The sequence below is a fragment of the Mustela lutreola genome, chromosome 2, assembly GCF_030435805.1.
Source record: "Mustela lutreola isolate mMusLut2 chromosome 2, mMusLut2.pri, whole genome shotgun sequence".
Classification (NCBI taxonomy): Eukaryota; Metazoa; Chordata; class Mammalia; order Carnivora; family Mustelidae; genus Mustela; species Mustela lutreola.
This window is the reverse complement of record NC_081291.1, coordinates 214,204,695-214,218,579: the sequence shown is the minus strand read 5'-3', so window position 1 is coordinate 214,218,579 and position 13,885 is coordinate 214,204,695. Positions and strand designations below refer to the sequence as shown.

At 40.0% G+C, this 13,885-nt stretch overlaps 1 protein-coding gene across 5 annotated transcripts in view; it reads right to left on the bottom strand.

Moving 5' to 3' along the window:
• The window catches only part of ITSN1 (intersectin 1), a 221,217-nt gene that overhangs the window by 110,943 nt on the left and 96,389 nt on the right, over positions 1–13,885 (bottom strand). For all 5 annotated transcript variants that reach the window (XR_009351206.1, XM_059164652.1, XM_059164654.1 and 2 more), the window contains exons 7-11: positions 13,319–13,415; positions 10,267–10,367; positions 7,295–7,358; positions 4,045–4,182; positions 2,631–2,746 (exon numbers count right to left, since the gene is read on the bottom strand). Coding sequence is in view for 4 of the 5 variants with exons in the window: in XM_059164652.1 (XP_059020635.1) it covers positions 2,631–2,746; positions 4,045–4,182; positions 7,295–7,358; positions 10,267–10,367; positions 13,319–13,415 (516 nt within the window). In the remaining variant the exon portion in view is untranslated. The remainder of the gene's footprint in view (positions 1–2,630; positions 2,747–4,044; positions 4,183–7,294; positions 7,359–10,266; positions 10,368–13,318; positions 13,416–13,885) is intronic.

Genomic DNA, 13,885 nt, shown 5'->3' with positions numbered 1-13,885 from the left:
CCTCCTGTGCCACACGCCATTCCCACTGTTCTCTATTTCAAGAACTGTCACTTCACCCGTTGTCTTAAGATCTGTAGCTGTGAGCATCCTTTCTTGGCTTCTCCCTACATTCTCAGCTTGGCCTTGACTGCTTTAGAAAGACCTTCTTCACATGTTACCGTCATGGAATAGAGATCAAACCCAGCAAGTGAATTCTGGTTTTCTTGTGCTTTTTGCTCCTTTAGTGGCCGCGGAAGAGGCAGCATCCGTCCCACCTTAAAATTGAAAACCCTCTCAAGTACAGAAAGGAATGACGTAATGATACATGCTACAGTGTGGATGGGTATCAGAAAGAGGAAGAAAGAAACAGCTCTACTTCTCTCTCCCCATGTACACACACCAAGGAAAAGGGACAGGAGGACATAAAAGGCGGCCGCCATCTGCAAGCTGGAAAGAGAGTCTCACCACGAACCAAACTGGATGGCCCTTGATCTCAGACTTAATGGCCTCTAGAAGTGTGAGAAATTCATGTCGGCTACTGAAGCCACCCAGACTACTGTATTTTGTTATGGCAGCCTAAACTAAGGCAATGAATTGTGTACATTTTAATGATCAATTTCCTGTTATGTGAATTTTACCTCAATTAAAAAATACCTCAAAGTCCCTACACATATCCGGCCCTATTTCTGCTCTGTAAAAGGCAAATAATACAAGGCCACGGAAAGAAGGAATGAACAAATGAAAATCTCTGCTGACATCACTTCCTGTTCAGAACTCTACACGAACGTCTACCACCAAGAGGAAAAGAAAATCACAAATTCAAAGGATACCTGTCCTTATCTGCCTTTGAGACTTCATTCCCATTCATTCCCACTATTATCTTCCCAAAATGTTATTCCTTTCCACTTGTAAGGACTCCATTCATCTCCAGTCTCAAAACAACTGTGAACTCCTCCATATAGATCTACTAAGATCTATTACGATCTATTAAGTAAACTCTGCTGTGCATCTGTAAATCTGTCCTTGGGGATTTACTGCACTTATATACTGCTTTGATGATTGTTTCTATGGATGCCCTACATCCTCAATCATATTATAACCTTCCAGAGGGTATGGACCACATTCTTAATATTTAAATTCTTCACTATACTCAACACATAGCTTTTCATAAAGAACATTTTCTTTAAAGCCTGTTTTTGAGAAAGAGAGAGAAAGAATGCAAGCAGTAGGATTTTATTTATTTAAGATGGAGAGAGAGGGGGCACAAGCAGGGGCTCGATCCCAGGACTCCGAGATCATGACCTGAGCTGAAGGCGGATTCTTTTTTTTTTTTTTTTTTAAGATTTTATTTATTTATTTGACAGACAGAGATCACAAGTAGGCAGAGAGAGAGAGAGAGGAAGGGAAGCAGGCTCCCTGACAAGCAGAGAGCCCAATGCGGGGCTCAATCCCAGGACCCTGAGATCATGACCTGAGCAAAAGGCAGAGGCTTAACCCACTGAGCCACCCAGGTGCCCCCAAAGACATTTTCAATAAGAAGTTTATTAGGGGCGCCTGGGTGGCTCAGTGGGTTAAGCCGCTGCCTCCGGCTCAGGTCATGATCTCAGGGTCCTGGGATCGAGCCCCACATCGGGCTCTCTGCTCGGTGGGGAGCCTGCTTCCCTCTCTCTCTCTCTCTCTGCCTGCCTCTCTGCCTACTTGTGATCTCTCTGTCAAATAAATGAATAAAAACTTTAAAAAATAAACAAATGAATAAGAAGTTTATCAGTAAACAAAAACTTAGTTGAAAGAGGAAACTGGAAGAACTAGTGTCCTGAGTAGGTCAATTAACCACTCAGCACTTTAAATGCAGCTACATAACACTGACAAAGTATTTAATATAAAGAGACTCCCAGAATAAATTTCACTTGCTTCTTAGTATCAATTATCATTTCCTTATTAATAATTCATAGCCACCTTAGCACATTTTAATAGTGAGATAGGTTTATTATTATAAATGAGGGTTTTTAAAAATAGGTTCATATTAAATTTAAAATAGCTTTCTGTCATTAACAAGTTTCCAATTCTCTTATAACAATAGGAGAAAATAACAAGAAGCAGTTTCACATGCTATTTCTATCCTGCTCGTACTGAGCAAGCGCCATAAAGGTGTACCAATTTTGAGTGTTTTATAAATAACATTTATGAAATTTTTGTTTAGTGGTAAATAATCAGATTTTAATTTAAAAGTTAGAACAAAGCGAGGGCGCCTGGATGGCTCAGTCGTTAAGCGTCTGCCTTCAGCTAAGGTCATGATTCCACGGTCCTGGGATCGAGCTCCCCATCAGGCTCCCCGCTCAGTGGGAAACCTGCTTCTCCCTCTCCCATTCCCCCTGCTTGTGTTCCCTCTCTCACTGAGTCTCTCTGTCAAATAAATAAATAAACTCTTAAAATAAATAAATAAATAAACGAACAAGGATGCATTAGCCAAGTACATCATGTTCTTATTTTCTCTACATATATTCAAATCCAAAAGCATATCAAGAGCGGCTGCTTTCTGACTAAGGTGACCTAAAGGAACACAGCAAGAATGTCAGAAGCTAAACATATTTTTACCTCCACTGTTGCCTCAGAGGTAGCACATCTCTAATATGATATAAAGACAGCCTTACCAGGTAATTTCTTTTCTAGTTGCTGCTGTTCATCTTCTAAAACTGGTTCCTCGGGTAACCTCTGATCCGCTGCCGTTGAGCTGATGACAGATACACCGCTGCCAGATCGAACTCGTCTGCAATGGTGTAAAAAAAGAAAAATCAGAGTCATAGAAAGCAGTCCCAGTAGAACTGAGCAAATCATGGAAAAGAACTGTTGAGGAGTATGCCACATCATGGAGTAAATTTCACTTACAGTGAGGAAAAGGTAAAGATTTGGTCCTCCTCGCTTACAAAGAGTTTTTAAAAAATGGCTATGTGAGGATCATCAGACCCTAGAGCATCCAGCTCGCTCAAATGTCTAGAGCCATCAGCAAAATCAGGGCAATTCCAGAGGACTGACCTGGTGAATCACCACCATGTGGTCTAGAACAGTGCCTGGGTCACAGTCAAGTGCTCACTGTGGATATCACTACCCTTTCATGGAACATTAGATCCACCAAGGGAAGACATAGTATACTTTACAGTCCCTAAAACAAATCATCTCGTTTACTGGTTCGTTCCACCTTAAACCATTACCTTCATTTTTTAAAGAAATCTACCTTTTCATTAATGCCTCCATTCATTATTAGCCTCCAGTCTTGAGTCTCTTGGAGTGAGTGATCCGTGCAGCTGTGAGACTCTGAGGACAAAGTGTCCAGCTACGGTGTCTTCCGACAGCCAGATTTCTCGGCTCGCGTCATGCACCCATTGACAGCCATGGCACTGTTTCTCTTACCTTTATGGGGATCTACCCCCACCCAGCACGGCATCAGGACAGAAATTCCTATTTGTCTTTCTTTCTCTATTCTGTGTGTTTAAGATTTCATACTTGTCTTTTAAGGTTAAAGCCATGAGCCGTCGTTGTCTGGGAGGGAGGCGTGTGTGGTGCACCAAGGCAGAGGGTATGAGTCCCGGCACATTCCTCCCAACTGGACTTTGCTCTACTCTCTTGACAACTCCGCTGAAGCTGTGTTTCAGACCAGGATAGATTTCTTTAATTATCTTCCTGATTGTAATTTTCTACACCGCCCATATTTTGTTACTTAACCGATGTGTAGAATTCATAGGCAGAATCTCCCTGCCTTACTTTCTATGTATGGGTTAATACGGTTTCACTTTAACTGCTAAAATTTTTGGTAAACATTGACTAGATAGATTGGTATAAAAATCAACAACTTTTTGATGTTTTACTAATAGACTATAGGTACTTTAAAGAACAGAACACACCCAAGATTAACACAGGACCTAGATAAGAACATCTTCTTGAATTCATGGATATTTCATTTCCTTGCCAGGAATAAAAATGACTAAAAGAGACACAGCCAGCAAAAAGCCCTGTCTGAAACTCACATACCAGATACACAATTTCTTGTAAGAGCCAAGTGTTCCTTACCTAAAGGAAGGTGGAATGTACTCCGGAGGCAGGACAGGTGGCAGTGGTTGGCCAGACATTGCCACATCGATGAGGTGCATGGCCAAAATGAACTCTTCTGCTGTGAGTTTTCCATCTTGATCAATGTCAGAAAGATTCCTATTCAACCAAAAGATAACCATATTCTAGTTTCATGAAAATGCATATGTGTTACTATTCACAAGAGACTGAAATGTTCTGTTTCCTTATTCTGACTCTAGGCCAGTTAGTTGAGTCTCACTGGGCCTTGGTTTATAAAAATAGTACCTACTTCGTAGTACTGCTGCAAAGATAAAATGAGACAATCCAAATCGTTGGGATGGTGTCCAGCACTCAGCAAATGTTAACTATGATTATAATTATCCTCTTCTCAAGCCTTGCCAGCCCATTTAAAATGTATCATACTCACATTCTATGTGTCTTTAAACACTATGCTCGACAAACTAGTGGGTCAAGAGAGTAAACATCAAAGCTTCACAAGATGTGGTCTCTATTCACACTAAATTCTGCCCCTGTGGCAGGAAGGCAGCCACAGATACATAAATAAATGGGTATAAAACTTCATTTACAAACACAGGTGCAGGCCAAGTTCTACTCCTTTAGATTAGCTGGCCAATGGCTGATCTAGACCTCCAAGGGCGGATCTTCAGAGCTTTCAGCCCAGAGTCAAGATGTTTGCTGCTCCTCAGTCACAAGATTCAATGACTACCATTCTTCATAATCAGCTTGCCCTAGTAGCTCGTAAGAGTAAACAGATTTTTCCAGCGGATCTAAGAACAGGATTTTACTTTAATCACTTCTGGGCGCCAAAAGAGGATGTAAGACAACCAAGATGTCCGCCAGCATGCCAACCGTTCAGATACGACACTGGGAGCCTGGCTTTGCTAATAACCTAAATCAAGAAATTCCTCTGAATCTGAAATTTCCTTGGGTGGCATAAGCCAGTTTTTGTTATAAGGTATAACAGCCGTGCAGTGACATTTGCCCTTTCTAGAGTACAGTTCCGCAAGTTTTGACTGATTCCGTTGTGTATCCCAATATACAGAACAGTTCCATCACCAGGCAAACTTCTGCATTTCTTAGCCCTTTGCCTTGCGCACAGACCCTGGCAACCGATGATCTCCTTTCTGTCCCTCAAGCTTTGGATTTCCAGATGCCGCACTCCTGCCTGCTCTTCCTCATCTTCTCCTCCTTCCCGGCCCGCTACAGCCACTCCCCGGCAAATACAATTAGAAGGAAGGTGGGAATCCCCCCTCCCCATTCTTGCCTAAATAATGGCTGTAAACACTTCATTAAAACATCTTTTTATTGTATAGAAAGGGAATATAATAACATTCTAGTAGGAGAAGACTCAAGTATTTTTTCCAAAGAGGGCAGCTTGTAAATGAGATACTTAAGCATTCCAATATACTCTAGTGTCATGAGAACACGTAATGAACTACCAATCAGCCTCCATAAGTGTTAGCTCTCAAGGTTACGTTTCAGAGGGTCCTAGGATTCTGGTACATACTCAGACTTAGAGAGATCTGCATGTGTCGTATTAACTAGTATTTATAATATAAATATTATAGATAAATATAACTTTATATTTATAAATATGTAACTGGTAATAATATTAACATATTATGTTTATTACCTGGTCTATTATTATTTTCTATTTCAAAGGAAGACCCCTTAATACAGAGCGGAAGGGACCAGGATGGGTGAAGGGGCTGATTTATAGAGCAACCGTATCAATGGACCCTATGGCAAAATCATGAACCTCGAATCACTTAAAGTAATCAAAGCCGGGCGCCTGGGTGGCTCAGTGGGTTAAGCCGCTGCCTTTGGCTCGGGTCATGATCTCAGGGTCCTGGGATCGAGTCCCGCATCGGGCTCTCTGCTCGGCAGGGAGTCTGCTTCCTCCTCTCTCTCTCTGCCTACTTGTGATCTCTCTCTGTCAAATAAATAAATAAAATCTTAAAAAAAAAAAAAAGTAATCAAAGCCTATTAAAAATCCTTACAAAATAGGGGCACCTGGGTGGCTCAGTCAGTTAAGCATCTCACTACTGATTTCAGCTTAGGTCATGATCTCAGGGTTGTAAGATCGAGCTGCACACTGGGCTCTGTGCTGCGTATGGAGCCTGCTTAAAATTTCCTCTCTCCCTCTGTCCACCCCTCACCCTCCTTTCCTCCCTCTCCCTCTGAAAGAAAAAGAAGTCATTGCGAAATAGACATTTATGTGCCTTCTGATGAAAAGTACACTGTAATATCTCTGATATAGTCTTGCCAAAAAAAAAAAAAAAATCAAACTTGAATCTGAGGAGTGGTTCTCACGAGTGGGATGATTTTGTTCCCCAAGGGGCATTTGTCAACACATGGAGACATTGTCGAAATGGGGGAGGGGGTCATGTTCCTGGCATCTAACAGGTGGAGGCCAAAGATGCTACTGAAGAGCCTGCAATACACGGAACAGCCCCTCACAACAATACAAGGGACAGCCCCCAACAACAAAAAATTATCAGGCCCAAAGGGTCCGTCATGTTGAAGAGGAGAAAATCTGCTCTAGATCTGATTACCAATCTCCAGGAAACACAGGAATAAATGATGCCAACCACCAAAAGATAGACTAGAAGAAACTACAGGATAAACAATCTAGGTTTTTCTTTTTCAGGGGGATTAGAGAAAAAGGGGGAGTTTACAGAACACTTAAAAGATGTGTCAACCAATTGAAGGAAAATACAGATTAATTTGAACAAGAATCTGATTTGAAAAAGTCAACAACAAAAAATTAGGAGCCAGTCTAACGAATCTTGTCAGTATCTGATTAACTTAATGATAAGAATTACTATTAAAAAGTTTTGGTGGACTACTGGTATCCTAGTCTTCTTGAAAAAAATCCCTATCTCTTTTGGAAATACAAGCTAAAATATCTGCAGATGAAAATGAAATATAATTACTAAGATCTGGCTTAAAATAATCAGGAACAAAGAGGGGGGAACCAGGACTGATCACAAGTTGAGACTTACTTTAAACTGTGTTATGAGTTCTAGAGAATTCATTAATCTCTCTGCTTCTGTATCTTTCAAAATCAAAAAGGGGGAAGAGTAAAAGAGGTAATAGTCACAGATGACAGGAAAATTAAGCATAATTCCTATACCCCCCCTATAAATATGGGTATTAATCTAAAGACCCATAAAACCATACCAATTTGAGCCACTTCACACGAACCAAGGAACTTTTCATTCCTTACCATATTGAAGCGAGCTGAGCCTGTGGCAAACTTGATTGCATAAGAATAGTTCTTGCTTGGGGACCTAAACAGAAACCGGGAAAAAATATAAAGATGAATCAGCAAATCATCACTGTCCAGGAAGCCCAATGTTGTGCACGTAAAGCACTATGCAATCTCATGCAATCACAGTGCTTTAAACGATATTTGCTAGTACCCAAGGGGCTTTTTCACAAGAAAATTTAAGCCCCAATGAAAAGAGGGGGAAAAAAAAACCAAAAATGCACACCGCATAATCCAGCATCGACTTGATAAAATTTCTGTTAAATGGATGTTTAATGAAAAAAGAGTATGTAAAAGATCAAAGTTTCAAAATGGAACCTGCCCTTTGATCCATATTATCATCTCTGTTTGTATCAGGCTTTTATTTACAAAACTGAAACTTATTGTCTCTAAACTCAGCATCTTTGTCTCCACAGGACCACTATCGGAGAAGACTGAGAGTCTTATGGGGGAAGGACTTAAGAGAGGACAATTCTTGTAACTGTTTTGTTATAGACTTTAAAAAAGAAAAGAAAAGAAAAGAAAAGAAAGGGGGTCTTGCTCTAGGCTGCACAAATGGCTAATATCACAATCATTTCTTATGTTAGCAATAAAAAATGCCTGGAATTCCAACTCTGCTCTTCGAATCACCTCTCGTTTCTTAAAGCACTTGTAAATATCTTCACCTCTGGCATGAAACTGGGCTTAGATATCAGATAAAGTCTGCAGTGGGAAATTTTGAGTGTTGAAATAAACCAGTGCTGGAGGGAGACAAATATGTCTTCTATCCATCACTGACTCTCAAGCTGTGGCCCCAGGATGACTGACGGACGAAGGAATGGAGAGCTGTCACCATTTTGTTGGGAAGACTGCCAAGTATAAGTTGTTGCTTTTAGCTATTTCATTTTTCAAATGGCACCTCATCAAAAGAACATAAAAGTGGATGTGTTTTTGCAAAGCAAGCAGTAGCAGTTAGGGACCTCGGTGAATCACCCCCAATGTGTCAGCACAGGAAGTGCCCAAGAACTTGCCACGAGATTCGGGCAGGCAGTTTCCTCATTCGTTGGACCTAGTTTTCTCATTTCAGATGTCCCTTCCAGATTTATGAATCTGTGCTCCATCAAATAAGGAACTATAACATGAAGCTTAAGAGAGTGGTCACATGTAAAAAATGCTCAATTAATGGCAGTTAGTATTAGAGACAAAATTTAACCTTGATTGACATATAAAATATGTAATCAGTGGGGTCAAATGTGCCGCTGCTAGATTAGCGTCACTTCCCACAGCGGACGAGCTCGTATCACAAGCTCAGAGAGTTAAATACGCAGATAAACATGAACAAAATCTGCTCATTCAGGTATATATCAAATTTTACCGTCTACCTCACATATTAAAAGTTCTAAATATTAAGACCCTGCATCATTATCTCTGGGAAGAAGACACTGCATTTCATTCATAAAACGAAGATCCTACCAAGAAAGAGGACTGCTGCATCAATGTCACATCGGAATATTCTTTTAATTAATTCACAGCAAACACCAACTATGCTTAGAAGAATTGTTCTCAGATTCACTGACAACATAGTTTTGGGTCTATACAAAGCACTAGTGTGAAACAGACCATGTATAATTATACTTAAAAATGTACTACTGGGGGCGTCCGGGTGGCTCAGTGGGTTAAGCCTCTGTCTTTGGCTCAGGTCATGATCCCAGGATCCTGGGATCAAGCCCCACATCAGACTCTCTGCTTGGTGGGGAGCCTGCTTCCCCCCTGTGTCTCTGCCTGCCTGCTTGTGATCTCTCTCTCTGTCAAATAAATAAATAAAATCTTAAAAACAAAACAAAACTGTACTACTGAATATTCCTTCAGTGCCTATATAATAAGCAGGACTGGTTTCCCACAGTATGCACAAAAATGACAGCTATGTTTTAACAGAGTGAGCGTGGCATTTAGAAAATTTGTGTATAATTACAAGTTGCCCCCCCTTGGATATAAATATATACTTACTTGAGAAGACTGTTGAGATCCTTCTATTAGGGGTAAGGCTCACGATTAGATGAGACCCTCCCAAATCTCACCCAACCCTGATATTTTTTAACAGATGAACTTTTCTTTTGGAAGTAAAAATTACAATTGTAAGTGATAGCACACAAAAAAAAAGATAGTAAGACTCAGAAATTTAAAATATCTTGCTCCACTGCAGGAAAATCCACTCTTCCTTCTTCCTTCTGTATTTGTTAAAGGGCAATTACAATTCGTCCCTTCTCAATGTTCAGATCAGAGGTATCTATTCTCCTTATTAAAATTACACTTTTTACAATTCTGGATTGTTTAGCAGCCCTCATTAGAAACACCTCTGGATAGTATCGTAAAATCCTTTCGAGTGATATAGATAACCAACTCTTTTTTTTTTCTTTCCTTAAATCCACAGAGTTCATATAACCTAACTCTGACCTCTTGTACAAGAAATAAGATCTAAGTAAGTAAACTGACCTCCAAGCTAGATAGTGGCAGAGGCAGATTCAAAACTCCCTGACCAATTAACTTCAGCCTGCAAACTGCCTTAAACACGGGCTCTTTGAGCAGACAGGTTTAAGTTCATGTACAAAGCAGGACTTCAGAACCTGAACCAGTTTGCGCTTACAGCAGTGTTTCTGCGCTAGCACTCTGATTTGCATGCTAGTGGTGTCCACTGTGCAGCAGGACCCTGGGTGTATCTTCCATTTACCAAGAAGCACCCAGCTCAAAGCCTGAGGCACTGGAGAAGAAATTTAACTGTGGCGTTATCAGTAGACGAGAACTCACGACAAGAAGGACAATGAAATCCCTGTTTCCGAAAAAAAGCAAATAGAGAAAGGCATTTGGAGACTATCTATAGTTTAACATCTGGAAGCAATCTGCATTTGGAATCAAAATCACATTTCACTAAATTCATTCTCATTTGTAAATACCTGTTAAGTGTCCACTCATAGTTTTGTCATGACTATTGAATAACTGTCTGTATTTCAGTCTGGACGACTGCGGGACAGCCCACTCTGCCGCAGGAGGGACACTGCGGAAAGAGGATGAACAATGAGGAACATATTGACATTCCTTAACACCAGTGAACTAAGAACTTCTCTAGAAAACAGCTTTACCATTTTATTCACTTTCTAATCACTACTTCTGGATTTTCTGTAATGAGTATTTCTGTATTTTAAGGTTAGAAACATTTCTCTCAAAATAGATATGCTTTTTTATTCCCCCACAGAATCGAGGGTAAACACAGCAGACCAAGTGACAGCTCCAAGTTATTGATACCAGTCATAATTGAAAGGTTCTACAAAATAAAGAAAAATCTCCTTGTCAATGAAGTGATACACTAGTGCCCAGGCTTTTCCAAACTTCTAGAACAGTTCTCTTTTGGCTTAAAAAGCAATGCTGATAGCAAACAGATTAACTTCCTCCAAAGGTATTCATTCCAGACACCTGGGTGGCTCGGTGTTAAGGTTAAGCTGCTGTCTTAAGCTCAGATCGTGATCTCAGGGTCCTACGATCAAGCCCCACATAGGTTTCTCTGCTCAGCAGGGAGCCTGCTTTCCCCTCTCTCTCTGCCTGCCTCTCTGCCTACTTGTGATCTCTTTCTCTCTGTTAAATAAATAAAATCTTAAAAAATAATAAAAATATTCATTCTTTAATATTTATAACTTTCTATTGAGCAAAATACATTAACTTCGTAATGAAGGGGAACCATTTCATTCTGGGGAGTTTCGATTCCCACAAAGGGAGAGTGAACAGAACATGCCCAGGGTCATGGCAAATCAGGGGCTAGTAATGGAAGGAGCTTTGCTTTCTGGCCTGCAATCCAGGGCTGACCTTTCCCTGCTGAGCCATGGAAACAACTACCAGCAGTCAGTGGGGTCTACACCTCCTTAGTGATCAGGTCTCAGGGTAGTTCCACACAACTATCACCTATGGCTTGCCAGAGCCTGGGTCTAAGCTGGACACTTTAAACACAACGGCTAAGCTCTCAGTAAAAGATGGCATTCCATTTCCAGGGCAGATTATAACTAATGTCCCATTTGCAATTTCCTTTGATTTCAACAAAAATATCTATTTCTCATATATAAAAAGCAAAATTTTAAAAAACTAAATCTCTTAGTCATCATTTATATATGTTATCTATGCACTCATATTTGTAATACACACTCCATAAAGCATAGTAAACAACTCCCGAACACTTGAAAAGTATCTAATTATATCCACTTTTTCAATTCTTACACATTTCTTAATAAAAAACACTTACCAAGATCGATTCTGCTGTGAGTAATTCCACAACACGTCTCTCATTTTAAACTAACTAATATTTTGCTGATTCCAACGCTTGCCTACTTGTCAAAAGCTAATTATCTCTCCCCTGCACCCCAGAAATACAGGGTGTTGCACACAGAAGCTGCCCCAGATTATACTTATCAAGTCCAAGTTTTCTGCTGAGACTTTCCTGAAAATTTAAATGCACTGAACTCCTCACTAACAGGTAACCAAAAACTAGATGCCACATTCTAAAAATCTGCTGGAAATTTAAATTATTAAAAAGGTGACTACCCGAAAAATCCCCAACAGCAGTTGTCTTAATAGCATTAATGTTTGCTGACACTGATTATTTATTCATTCTTGTGTCACAAATCAATTTTAAGGCAGATGTGAAAATCTCTCGTGGAAGAGACACAGAAAACCCCAAACTTCAGCACAGTAACAGAGAGAGACTAAGAAAGAAGGAATTCAGTGTTAGATACATCTCAGCTCTGCCTTGTGGTAACATGTAAACCATCAGTGAGGATTTTAACCTCTCGGGGTTTTCTTCCTCATTCACAATTCTGAGACAGTATCTAACTGCAGGTGGTAGTGGGGCCTGAGTGGGATTAATGAGGTGTTTAGCATACAGACACTCAATGATGTTCTGGAATCTTAGGAGTACAACCTTAACTGAGTGGAACACAAATACCAGTACACCACCATTAAACCAAGCTCCCAGAGCAAACTTCCATGGTTAGGAAATCATGCCTTAACATCAGAAAGAACTCAGTTCAACTCCTGGCTCTGCCACTTCAGAGTTGGGCTATTCTGGGCAAATGATTAATGTCTCTGGGCTTCCTCCTTATCTACAACATAGAAGAATGGAGTCGCTTTTAGGGAAGACAGTGAGCCTTTCGAGAGCTATAGTGTGCATAAATCAGCATTCGGCATGATGCTTTTCAGTGTATGCATTTCCTTTAAATCATTTTATAAAGGGTTATACATTGTTCAACTACATTCTATACACTCTTCTCGTTAAAGTGGGAGAATGACTTGGATTACTTCGGAAAGATTTCGAAGGAGGACTAAAACAAGACAAGACGGAAACATCTTCATTTACGTCCCCTTTTAACTGCAATAGTTCTCAGACGGCTTACAGAGAGACTTAACTTTTCATCCTAGTGCAACAGTATGCAAGGGGGAAATTAAGAGGTAAAAGGAAATAAAAATAAGAAAGATCATATGAAACCAAGATCGGTCAAAATATAAGCAGTAAGGTCATACCAGCTTTCCCAAAATTGGGCCACGTATTTGATTAGTAACGACCGTCCACTAATCTGAATTAATTCATTTCACAAAAGGTGGTTTAAAATAAGGTTTCAGTAACAAACCACACAGATGCCATGAGATTATCTGAGATATATTTAAAAATAAGGCAAACGGTGGCTCTAATCTTCATCTAAAGAATTTTATATATAAACTCTTAAATGATTAATACAAAATAGTTATTTTCCCTCCTACCTGGAGTTCGATTTCAATATGTTTAAACATCAGTAAAACTGGTACCTATTTGTTTTCCTTGCTAAAAAAATAACACCCAAAGCTTTTCGAAGAAATGTCATGTTCTTTATCATCTCTGTAACATGTATGTGATAAAACCTGGTAACATTATCTAGAACTAATTACTGGCATCCTACAAAATAGAAGATATTAAACAAGCACACTTACCTAGCCACATCGAATGACTGTGCCTTCTGTAATTTAGTGTTTAGCTGTGACCCGGGACCAGATCTACTAAAGGAAGAGCTCTTTGGCAATGTGGCTGCTGTAAAAATAAATAAATGCTGAAAATTTTAATCCTATGAAGAAAAGAAACATTTCTCTACTAATGAAAGAAAATGAGAATACACAGTCACCAAATATGAGGCAAAAATTATTCTTCCCTTATCAGCCAGGACTCCAAAAGAGTTATTCCCCCCTCACTCCCTGCCCCTTGGCAAAAAATTTTCCACATTTGCTCATTTCTGCTGAAAATCACCTTACTAAGTGGAACTGTTTACAATCCATGGATTTAACTCTCTGTTAAAGGTTTCCTATCACATTTTATGGGATCTATCCCAACAGCTTAAGAAACAGCAGCTTAAATACATAGGATATGCCATTTTCTTTACTTGTGCTAATGGAGTGGAAGTTCCAGATGAGCAGAGCCAAAATGTCAGAGCCTTGAAGTCCTGGCCTGACACCGTGGGGATGCTAGGGAGGGCCAGCTCTCATGTCTGATTCTAATTCAGCCCG